Source organism: Chroicocephalus ridibundus, chromosome 1 (genome assembly GCF_963924245.1).
Source record: "Chroicocephalus ridibundus chromosome 1, bChrRid1.1, whole genome shotgun sequence".
Lineage (NCBI taxonomy): Eukaryota > Metazoa > Chordata > Aves > Charadriiformes > Laridae > Chroicocephalus > Chroicocephalus ridibundus.
This window is the reverse complement of record NC_086284.1, coordinates 176161945-176174837: the sequence shown is the minus strand read 5'-3', so window position 1 is coordinate 176174837 and position 12893 is coordinate 176161945. Positions and strand designations below refer to the sequence as shown.

The 12893-nt window shown below is 35.1% G+C and overlaps 1 protein-coding gene across 7 annotated transcripts in view; it reads right to left on the bottom strand.

Moving 5' to 3' along the window:
- PPFIA2 (PTPRF interacting protein alpha 2) overlaps positions 1 to 12893 on the bottom strand; it is a 340023-nt gene that overhangs the window by 219119 nt on the left and 108011 nt on the right. Inside the window, exon 1 of one of the 7 annotated variants that reach the window (XM_063322856.1) lies at positions 11769 to 12181. The exons of 5 other annotated variants lie outside the window; for them this stretch is intronic. In XM_063322856.1, the coding sequence (XP_063178926.1) occupies positions 11769 to 11849 (81 nt within the window). In that variant the 5' untranslated portion in view covers positions 11850 to 12181. Of the gene's footprint in view, positions 1 to 11768; positions 12182 to 12893 lie in introns of those variants that run through there. One more of the 7 variants, XM_063322855.1, reaches the window with a different exon arrangement.

The window sequence follows — 12893 nt, the reverse complement described above, 5'->3', positions numbered from 1 at the left end:
TATGGTACTCCAGGAAAAAACCCAAACAACTAAAATAGCAGACAAGTCCTGCAATAAAAGCAAGAAATATTTGAGAGCAGCAATGTTTCACTATGCTGCTAAGCATAGTGAGTATGCAAACTGAGATACAGGTACAACTGCAAATGCCACTTTTCTAAAAAAATATCTGAGTTGATGAAATAACAGTCTTCCTGATTTCACTTAACTTGACATATCATTTTTAATATAAGCTAGATAGATAGCAAATTTACAAGGCAGACAGCCTTTGGTCCTATGAAGATACACAGATGTTTATACTCATGGATTAGGAGTAACTCCCTTGAAATCAACAGTCTGTCATACAGGGAGGGGAAATTTATTTTCTTTTACATTTTATGCATGCTTCCAGAGGACTGAGTTTCCCTCTATAAATAGCCTATGAATATTAAAACCCATGTGTAATGGAGGGACAGTTGGTTTCCGAGACCTGTTATGAATCTCCTCATAAACCAAAGGTGAGGGAGAGGATGAAACTTGTCCTGAGCCCCAATCCTCCAATGGAATTGTGCTGCTCAGAATAGGGAAATAAGATGCAGTCTGTGAAGTGGTGCCATATATTGCTGTTCCTGGAAGAGTAAGAAAGGAAGTGGGGAACTGTCAGAAACTCCCAACAATAGTTTTGTTGTTGGTTGGGGTTTTTTTGTTGGTTTTTTTTTGTTTGGTTGGTTAGTTTTGTTTGTTCGTTTTAGTGGGTTTTGGTGGTGTTTTTTTCCCCTCATGGTCCCTGATGACTAACTCTTGAGCTTAAGAATGTAATTCTGCATAAAGGCTACTTGACCTATCTGCTGTAACTCTCAAAATAATACTTAACAAATGCATACTAATACCTAACCAAAAGTGTGTGGCTTTAAACTGTAACTTGAAACTATTAAAAAGTCTATGACAAGAAAATGCCCTGTAAGGGAGCAGGCTAAAAATTACGACTATCAGGGAACTTCACGACAAAACTTGGTGGTTTTAGAAAATCACATCATAAAAATGTTGAAGATTAGTAAGAACTACATAAACAATCCAATTAAAGGTATCTTTAATCAGTAGCAAAAACAGACTAGGAGTTTTTTAATATTGGGCTAAATGTAAAAAGTATACCTATTTATTTAACATGTTAACAGACAAGCTACATTACAATTCTAGTCCACCTGGGACATCACACTCAGGGGCTCAATTTCCACAAACGCAAAGGGTGCTGAGCACTACCTAGTGTCCTGCTGGGTCTGAAATGCTGGTAGTGAGAGGGTAAAAGCAAAATGCAGTGAAAAATATGAACTTTGCCTTATCAGGAGAAAAAAAATGTTCACTTATTTAAAACACTGCTGGACTCCTTTGCTACACAAAAACTGAATGAGTTCTGTTACTTGATCAAGGCAGACTTTCCTGTCAGTTTGCATCCATTTATTTTAGAGACCAACTAAAAGGTAAGATCACTTTTCTAAAGTTCATTTGTCTGCAAAACTGCATCAGCGCCAGTGAATAGTGAATATTGACAAAGCTGAAACTCATTATTGACTTCAGATACAACTTCTTTAGCAGCCAAGCTCTGCAAAAGTGAGTTTCTTCAGGGTACGTACAAACTGCGACAGACTTTCACATTAGTTATGGTAAGCATCATCTGCCTTCTAGTTACCAAAGATGTACTATGCTGTGTGGGGTAGAGCACAGTATTAGAAGAAAAGCTACTTGTTTCTATTGCATTCAGTAGTAGCTTTCTATTATTCACTGAGGCACTCTTAGAAAAAAAAAGCATAGTAGAAAATATCGCAACATAACTTTTACATTTTGTTTTTTTACTATTCAAAAGGGTGCAGCAACAAATAGTGACTTCTGAGAGAGAGAGAAAAAAAAGAAGCCATATTCAGCACTAAACATGATTATACTATGGTAAATGCAAAATCCAATTAAGCTTTAACTAAATACCATGACTGATGCTTCCAAAATTACTTTGATTAAAAGAGGATAGCTATTCAACTACTTGCCAGCAATCCAACTCCAAGAAGCAATTCAAACCACTACTCATCCATAATGAACCCGTTACAGCTTCCCATCATACCTTTAGGAATTCTCATAAATCTCTTACAAATGATATCCGTAGAGAAGTTTTGTGTGTGCTTGGAAAGATATTATGTTTAAAAATAGAAGGAAAAAGTAATGTTTCTTGAGGGACAATCTGTGTAGAATTGAAAGATTCTTTAGTTTAATGGGTAACTTTTAGTTTGTGTTCATGCTCCCTACTGACCTGAATTTTTCCTTTGCTCCTTGATTAATAGTCTGGTTAAACACATTGAGTTTTATACCATTATCTGAAATTTAAAAAAACCAACCAACCAACCGACCAACTACTTCTGAACATCCCTCTGAGATTTTTCCAAAACTGCTCACTCTTTCTTCATTCATTTATATTTGTATGTGAGCTGTGTTTGCTTTATGTATGTGAGAAACATGATGGTGACTGTTATACATGCTGATAGGAGAGAGAATTGTTTCTTCTGGTAGTAAATGGGAAGCTGATAGAGAATTCAAACTTAAAAATCTTTTGGTCTCTTTTACTGCCTAGATGAAAATTCACAGATGATCTCAAGCAAGCTACAATATTCCCAGCCTGAGGAGATGAACATACCACTACTGTCATCAGATCTTTATTTGAAGCACAAAAGTTGTCGTTGACAGCTTTACTTCAAGCAATAGATGTGTGTATGGGTGTGTTTCGTGTAAATCACTAATTTCATTCTTTTGCTGAGCACAGTTTAGCAGGTATTTAGATTTATGCTCCAGTGTTCATTACAGTGTTAGCCAAGCCATTCAAGGCTTCAGGCCAACAGAGGCCATGTATGTTTTCAAACCTTATGAGATACATCAAATCCGTCCATTGAGGCAACCTGGAATTCAGGTTCCCAACTACAAGATATAGACTCGATTGCTAACTTGAAATAATCTTCTGTCTGCCTGCTACTAATATAAAAGTATGGTAAAGAAAAGAGGTTTCCACAACTTAATGTCAAAAAATCCTTTCCTTTGCTTCATCAAAACTGTACATTAAAACTTTTTATTTGCTCAGAAATGTAACATCCTGATAATAATTTTCACCACATAATATTTATTTTAGTAATAGAGTCCTAGGAAAATAATAAAACACACTGCAAATAGCATGCCTTGAAAAGATTAATCTGAAAAGACAGTACGACATTAGAGAGTCAACATAATCTTTACCAATATGGTTATATTGACAAAGATTAGCTCGACATAGGGAGGGTTATCTTTCTGGACTCCTTCAAAGGAATACGCACTCCCATAATATGGTTTGGGACCCACAGAACTGATGTAGAGGGCTACATTTACATTCTTATAGCTGACTAATTCAGGCTTTCAGCAGTAAAAGCTTTACTGAGAATAATTTTGAAGTTGAAGTTATACATGGTACTTAAAGCTAGTCAAGACAGCACTAAAAGCTTCCATATCAATCAGCCTCTTTTACTAAATTCCAGGTTTTTACTAAATACCAGGAAGTGGTACTGTCTTCTACTTGGTGCTATGTAGCAAGTCGAGAAGAAGGAGGCAATATGATCTAGATCTTAGACAACAACTAGGAAAATATTTCAAATGTACAATGAAACCAGCAAATTACTTACACTCTTCTCCCAGAGAAGGATGAGAAAGTAGTGCTGCGTAGGAGGGTTGGTAACATTCACCAAGGGAAAACCCATACCATTGCCAATAGATTATCATCACAGTTTATACAGGATGGACAGGACACATCTACAGAGACACAACCTGTACTCTCTAACAGGCTATGCCTATGCTATTCTATTTTTCCCTATAAGGAAAGCTTATTATCCAAGCATTCTGCTGTCTCACTCTATACAGCTTGAGTTCAGTTAAGAGAATGGACCAACCAGTATCAAACCAGAACAAATTATTGTTTACTAATCCTTAGTATTCTTTCTATTCTGGAAAATACCAGTACATTTCTGCCTCTAGTTTTATTTTCTATGTAAATTATGGTAAAAAAAGCCCAGGTTCAGAATCCAACACTGAAGGCACTCCTGAAATTGAGCCAGAAACACAGTTTCTAGCTATGATTCAGAAAGTGTACCATTATCCTATTTCTGGAATAGGAGGAAGGCACTCCCATTGCTATTCCTCCTACTGGCTCCCTGCTTTTATTGGTCACATCCACTCAGCTGCAAAAGAAACAGCAGCTCAGTTTTAGCCCCAGTGCTTCTGGCAGAAAAAGGAAAGGTACTTTCTGACTCCTTACTCCATTACTTTGCAAAGTAGAATCAGTCACACTGAATGACAGGAATTCTGCATGGGAAAGGTGTATTGACTGCTCTGCTTGGTTACTGTTCAGTTTCAATATGTGAAAAAAATGCTATTATGTAGAAAAAATATTTTTGTTTGATAGACAAAAAAAATATGTACATGAATATTGACTTCAGACACAAAGCCTTTAAGCTCTTTCTACTTTGCTTTATGTATGTATTTTAACGTCCTGTAGTCTTTGCTTACTCTAATTATCATATTTTTGGAGTAAACAATATAATTTACTAAGTCTCTACAACTGAAAAATACTATAGACAGAATCTATCTATGCTTGATTATTTACTTAACTGGTTTTTGCAAAGGATGTGTCTGTGTGAGTGTGCATATGTATAGTTTCATCTTGTGGCTTTTGGGGAGAGATTAGTTTTCCTGATTTCCACTACCAAATTCATAGTAATTAGGATTATCTTAGAACCATAATGTTTCTCATTTCTTCGTTAAGCAATGTGTGTTTCCACCCAGAGGAGGATGCAAACATATCTACAGATCAAAACAGTCAGTTAATATTCAGTCAAGTCACCCTTCCCAGTTCACTGCATGCAGAACAGCATATTCGTAAAAACTATCAGAGCATTTTATTGACTGGCTGGAAAAAAAACTTATGGAAAACGTGGGGCCATGCAGTGCTACTAATTCTTAAGCAAGAAGCGGGTATATGGTGGTAGCTGGGGCAGCTCTCAGCAGAATTTCAGCTAAAACTCAGAAGTTACCCAGAAAACAAGTAGTTTTTCAAAGACACTCCCTGCGTCATGGGTGGGGACAGGATTGCTGACAACAAGGACACTGTCTTTCATGAGTTCTGATGGCCACAAATCACAATTCTCTGGCACAAGAGAATTATGCAAAAATCCCTTGTGCAAACAAAATTATTTCTCTAGATACTTAAGGCACATTACATTAAATACTTCACAGTGACACAGCTTTAGTGCTTTTTAGCCAAACACTTAGACGATGTTCTTATTTTCCTGTCAGCCTGAATAATTTTGTTCCATTTTTGGAGTCCAAATGCCACATTCTCACCAACTCAGTAAAATGACTAAACCTACTAGTTGTCAGTATAGTTGAACTGATTAACAAATGCCCAGAGTCTTCCCCATTCTACAAAAATAAAAAACCAAATTAACAGCACTACCAGATGAAACTTATTGGAAGTTTATTTGGTATACTATGTTTTAATGTATAAAATTTTTAAATATTTCTCCTTCAAAATTTTATAATTGCTTGAATACAGAACACATTAATATTTTTGGGTACATTCAGATTAACATTGCATTTACATGTCTGTATTTGAGCAGAATGCTTTATGTTTGTTCTTCACAAAACAGGCAATAAAAATGCATAATAGTAACAATAATAATAGTAAATAACAATAATTAACACTCACTTTTAATGTAAGACCAGCCTCTATTGCCATTTATCATTTATTTCTGAGTAGAAGAGCCTGTAAGCATATTCCTCAAACTATTCCTCTGAAATTCCTAAATTCTAAAATTATATAAAACCCACTTATATGGCTATAAATATTTCCAAGCTATTTGCAATGCAAATAACTTTATTATTGTCTCCTGGCTTTGACACTGCCCAAATTTTTTCATGTAAAAAAGGGTAAAGCACTGGTCCAGCATTACTATTTTCTGTCACTGTTAGCATGTCACAAGTCTTTAAATAAAAACACCTCACTCTCAGCCTTTCTGCCACTGTTATTATTTATATTCACTAACACAGCTTTCAAACTTTCTGAAGTCTACCACAACCTACATGACTGTACCACAACTTTTTGCACAAAACCCCAATTATTCTTTTGACTCCTGTTACAGTTGGCCTTTCAGTGATGTGTACCATCATTACTGATACAAGGTACCAATCGGCTATGGACTTGCAGCTTTCACAAAGAACAAGCCTCTAGTACTTTTACATGATGTTTGTAAAAACACGTACTGTGACAGTGTGCTAAGTAAGAAGAGAAAAATTTTTATTTAGGCAAAACTAAGGGAGAAATCTCATGCCTGGCAGAGAGTTGCGAGAAGGAGCTGCCCACATGTTCGGCCAGCTGAAGGATTTGAGATAAGATTCCACAGTTCTTCTGTGGACGTGGTAATGCAGCATTGAAAGTACACACAAATTTTTGGCCCCATTCTGCATGTTATATACGGTATATTTTCTACATGTGCAATTAAGTCTGCATAGAGTAGAAAGAGTAATCAAATACACATTTTAGAAGAATTTTCTAGTGATATGAACGATCACGTCAGATACAAGGTGACTCATAACTCATCTCCATCACCAAAAACATTTTTTTGTTGTAACAGAACTGGTGATTTATGCAAAGAAACTCAAAAGCTTTTGTCTTGTATATTAAATTATATTGCATAGAAATATGCAAGGCAACAAATAGTCAAAAAGAAAAGTTATGGCCTACGAAACAGAGTAGCATGGCACACCTGCCCAAAGCATAATCTAATGATAAATGTAAGCTAATAAGTGCAATTATAAATTTTTACAAGATACTTTCCCTTATAGGAGAGGCTTTTTGTTTCATATACTATTTCCATATAAGAAGATAAATGAAAGAACAATACGACTGCTGGAACACTAAAACTACAAGACAGTATAAAACAGAAGTTCTGGGTAAGTATACAGTTCATTGAAACTATTAATATGGGTATTAATAGGAAAATTACTGAGTGCATCTAGTATTTTTACAGAATATGCTTTTTTGACACAGCTCAAAGCACATTCTGTACCAGAAAGTAACATTTTTATTTGCATTCTGTTGTTAATTCACCATCATTGGAGTGTAACATTTAGTTGCTAAGAAGTAAAAAAACCAGTGATCACTATCATGGTGATATGTTTTATGTATAGAAACATTTCCCAGTAACCCAGTTTCAAACCTTTGATCAGCAATGCACTTTTAAGGTAGTTTAGTGTATTTACATTTTTATGTTGTATGAATATTTTAGGATTTCTCAGCAGGTTTTGTAAGAAAGTTGTTTTATTTCTTTATTGACCTTCTGATCATCAGATAGCTTTTAAAAATTGCACCAACTTCCCATGGTTTCAGAAAAGACCAGCCCTTACTTCACCACTTATTAGCAAAAAGAAGTATACTCTAATTGTCCTAAGAATTCATTTATAATCCACAAATCACATCTGACTAAAAAATGGGCTAGTATTGCTTCCAAATATTTGAAAGTTTATGCTTAACATTTATGGAAACTGTTACTACTGTTTTCAAAACTACAGGTGCAAGCAGATCCATGAGACCCCATGTACTGCCACAATTTGAGCGGTTTGTCTCTCTCCACTGCACATACCTAGTTCCTAAGTTCTGCCTATTGGCAACTACTTTTAGCCCTTATTTAGGTCTGTGCTTAGATCTGTGCTTTAGATGTGTGCTTAGCTTAATAATTGAAAGCTACAAGGGTTAAAAATACTATTCATAGAAATAGTTCAGGTTTTTTTTATTTTGCAAAGGTGCTGAAACAGAAAAAAGGTTCTTTCAATTTCAAATTCCTCTCAAATAAACATCGTGTACAATGCAAAGATATTTTTAATGTTTACAAGTTGTGCAAGTTAGTATTCACATGCATTAGTGTAGACAACCAATTTAAGAAAACAAAAAATATTTACTGGATATGATACACCACCAACATAAATTTAAGTTGTTTTTAAATTATCAAAGTAGTATTACACAACTTTTGAAAAGGAAATCTGAAATTTCAAAATTAAGTTACTTTGTGCTATGCTGTCCTGCAAAGGAATCACCCTCAAGTTCTCTATAAAACCATCTTGATTTAAAAATATTTTTTCAGTGCATTAATGTTTTCCATTTCAGACCCAATAACCAAGTTTAAAATATCTCCTTTCTAATCCAAAATTTTCCACCCGTATCATTATTTTATGCAAATAACCGCTAACTATAGTGAAATACAAGACCAACCAGAGAGCAAGGCAATGTTACTACTTAGACTTTGATGTTTACAATGTTCATGAAAGATACGTGCTCATTGTGGGACTGATGGCAAACTAATTTATCCACGTAGAGTAGCAGAAATACTATCTTTTTATCAAGCTTGAAGACAAAAAGAAAGATAATCACTGCTTTCTGTTATATAGCTGTGGAAGTCTGGCACAAGCAAATTGAGATGAAACAGAGAGATATTGAAATGCAAAGCACTAAACTTTGGCATTGCCTTGGTTATTATAAAACTAAACATTGTTCATAATAGCATTACAAATCATTCCTTTCATACAGTACGTAACTTCTTTATATGACCTCCTCTCATACAGTTTTATATTTTAATTGCTTTAATCAAGTATCGTCTAGGGATCAAAGCTTAAGCTTCCTCTAATTATAGCAGGTGGTTCAGCAAATATACTGAACCAAATCACGCTTTTAACATTTGCAGAATTCCAGGACAGATTTCCTGAGCAGAACAAAGGTACTAGGAATTTCATAGCTTCTAGATGGTTGCAGTTATTGATGTAATTTTCAAATTCAATACTTTTTCTGAACACCAGGTGTCCAGGAAACCAAAGAAGCCAATAAATCACAACAAAGTGACAGAGAAGGGGGAAGTGAAAAACCCTGTTTATTCATCCTGTGTCATTGCAGGTGAAAATGCAATTTTAAACGTTGCTATTAGTTGTTAAGAATTTCATTTGAATTTAATCTACTAAAACCAAAGTTCAACAGGCAAGTAAAATTTCTGAATTTGGACATTCACGGCAGACTTCTAATTTCATTTAATGCTCACTTACAAAGTGAACACACTTTACAAAGTTGATTTTAAAGCATACTATTCAAAGCATTTGATTAAGATCTTAATAAATGCTCAAAAACTTGTAGAGATATCCACTAATTATGATTCTCTCCAGCCCAAGTGCTCTGCTAGATGCATCCCTGTACGGCCAGTCTGATTCCTTGGCCAGTAGAGGACAATTTGGTCTTGTTACCTAAGAAAATCAGTGAAATGCCAATAATAAAAGTTACAACTTGCACACATGCTTTATGCTTCATTCAGTACCTCTTTTGGTGCTGGAAGAATTAATATGTTGCATGTTTGAATCTAAGAACAATTACTCCAGCTGTTTAATCATTACATCAACGTACAATTAATTCAGTAGCTTAATCACTCATTACCCTCCATCAGTCAGAGATCAGGCCCTCATCTCACAATTTTTTATTTGTTCAGTTTTAAACATGCTAGACATTGGCTTTGCTAAGATTTTCAAACATTTAGGTTAAATACCAACATATATATTTCAAATTAAGAACCATTAAGCTGTCCCATAACTTTGCAAGCTATTTAAATGAAATTCTCTGTTTCAAAGAGATTACAATATAACATATAGAAACAACAAAATAGGTAAGAAAGCAAAAGGTGAAAGTAGTTTAAAACAAGAGTTATATGAAGTCCTTCTCAGCTATTGTTACGTTTGTAAGCAGAGACCGAAGTAACTCAAGAGGGAAAGAGAAGATACCACAAACATGGTGGTCAAAAACTACGAAGCAACGAACGACAAAGGAAGCCAAGGCAAGAACTGGAAAGTTACTTCACATATCTATCTTTATACTGCACATATGTAAACAAATAAATAGTGAAAATAGTTTTAAAAGGGCATCACAGGAAATTATAGGCTTTCTTTGGTTAATTTTTTAAATTTTTCAGGGATTCTTTTAGCACTGATAACACCAAGCTATTCTAGAACACAAACACAGGCTGCCCTGAATTAGCAGCTTTACATTTCAAGGTCATTTAACTACAGATTGCTTATTAAAGTATCCAGAATGCAACAGGAAATTCAGTCATATTTCCCTTTTATTTATTGCCTGAAAAATCAGTGGAAGAAGTAACTTATAAATGAGAGTTTTTTGTATGTGGGATAATGTCTACAATAATCACAGAGATTGCTAGTAGCAACAATACGTACTGTATAAAAATATATACTTCATTGTGAGCGCTTATTTTCATAAAATACCACATAATAAAATAGTCAATGTGTTATCACAGCCAAGCACCCTAATTTTAGTGACTTTTTCAACTCGACACACTCGGAAAGAATACCTGACGCCAGGAACTGTGTTTAAGAGCATAGCTACACGAGGCTGTACAGAATATTTAGATGTCAGTGTGTGAAAAAAGTAGTCCTGCTGTAGAGGAACAGGCCTGGGGCATTCATGTCTCTGAATCACTGCCAGGATCAGCAGATCGTCACTGTTAGGAGGATGCCACTCTTTCTGCACAGCCCTCAACTATCATTTGACATCACTGTAAGAAGTGCAAGACAGTATAATTAAAAACAACAGATTAAAAGAAGACAAGAATGAAATGCAGTCATTGGACCCAAAGAATGGGGTACCTGTATTTTGTGAAAGATGTTTGCCATGCATTTTATCTTCAACTTTTAATTGCCTCAGATTGTTTGCTCTGGTAGCATACACAGGATTTTTAACATATTAAAGACATCATTCTACAGTAGCATAAAGTGACCGAAAAGACAAAACCATTACGTGATCAGGAATGGGAAGGTTATTTAAATCCTAGCTGTATCAAAGGCTGAGCTGAGAAAGCTATTGCCACTTTAAGTATCGGAGTGTTAGTACTGCCCTGCAGGGCCGGAGCGCTATAAAGAGCAGCTGGGGCAGGGGGGTTGTGGGTTTTTTAATTATTGTTAAATCTTAATGTAGGATTACATAGTTTTCCAGAGCCAAGATGCTGAAGTTTTCTTTTAATTAAAAGCCACTGAAAGATGGTTGTAATTAGACTGGTTTGCATGTTAGATTTAGAGCATATAATAAATTCTTACCTTTAGCTAACCAGACAAGCTTATTTACCTGAATGAGGCAAAACTTGGCTTGAAACTGAGAACCTTAATAATCCTGAAAATAGATTCTGCTGCTCTCTCAATTGCACATGTATGATTACTATCCACATGAACCAAATTAAGCATCAGATAGCATAAACTACATTCAGTATTACTACAAAAAAAACCCAGACAGGTACAACATACAAAGTTTTAAAAGTATTTTTTTGTATAATATGAATTTGGAATTTCTGTTAACGACAACACAGTGTGTATCTGAACTAAACAGAAAGACAGCGTGGTTCTATGTAAGGAACTATAAATCTAATGAATTGTAAGGTGATAATATTATTGGGAAAGGCAATCAATAGAAAAATCATTGTGAACATAATTTTATGTTTGTTTAGGAACAATTTACATGCTATTTTTTTTAAGGCACGAAGCTTAATGTGATGATATTGATTTCTTACATATTTTCTCCTACCAATACAAAACTAATTAACACATCATAAGCTTCTTAACCTATTAGCTACTCTTACTCAAAGTTTACCTATCATTTAAATAGAAGAAAAATCCTTTCAGTTTTGTTAAAGTTCACTTACCTGAAAAGTATAAAACCGGGTCCCATTAGGAGGATGCACTTTAGGAGAGGCAGAGACAGTGTTCATATCCGAGAATATCATTTCTGGTCACACACACAATACAATCCACAGAGAGCTACAGATGCAGAGTAGAGTGCTAAGCTCGGAGAAAAATCCTTTCATACATTGAGAGAGGCAATCATACAAAATGCAGTCTGCCCCATCCGTTCAGACGTATAGTGACAGCGCTTTGAATTCCCCACTCCTACATCTGTGAGCTAAACTGTAAGGTCATTGCTCCAGGACCTCTAGCTCAGCCAGCCCTTCAAAATATGCACAATGAATAAAAATTAGAAATGCCGAAGAAAAGAGAGCTAGAACCCACAGTACATGGAGCTTGTGCAGAATCTGGCAGTGCTTTGGACCTGCCCATCTGTTCTCAGTGATAATCACCTCCCTCCACCACAGCCTTGCAAAGTGATTATGCTAAGCATCCCAGTTAACCAATAACACACAGTTTCATTTCAAGCAAGCACACACACTGAAAAACAGAGGACCTCTTCTGACTAACCTGAAGTATGCCTTGTGTTCAGTTTATAGCTGTATTTGGTAACAATGATAATTTTATCATTTCAGCTGCTGGCACCTATGTTAACACATACAAACTTGCTTTAAATAACAAGAAGCTGGTGGTTTTTTTTTTGTTTTGACTGTCTTGCCTAGACAAAAGAAACAATGTACTGCTCTCCAAATTAATAATTTTTGTATTTCATAATTTTTTGGTGCAAATAATGGGAAATAAATAATTGTGAGACTGTTTACAGAGCTACAGTCAATTTAAATATAACACACATTATGAGCCTTCCTTTTCTTATTTTTTTCTAATTCTTTTTTCTCATCTTCAGTGTGAATATCTCTTTAGGAAAGGCTTACCTAACATTATTAAATATAAGGTAGAAATTTTATTCATAGCCTTCACAAAGCTATAGACCTACAGCGTAGCTCATTAGCGGTACATAGTATTTTTAAAAACAGTTATTTTTTAAGATTGGTAATACTTGTGAACACCTGTATTGAACATCTAAAAAGCATTCACTGCATTTTTTCTTCATGCACAGATCATCTGAACTACATGAAGACGTTAAA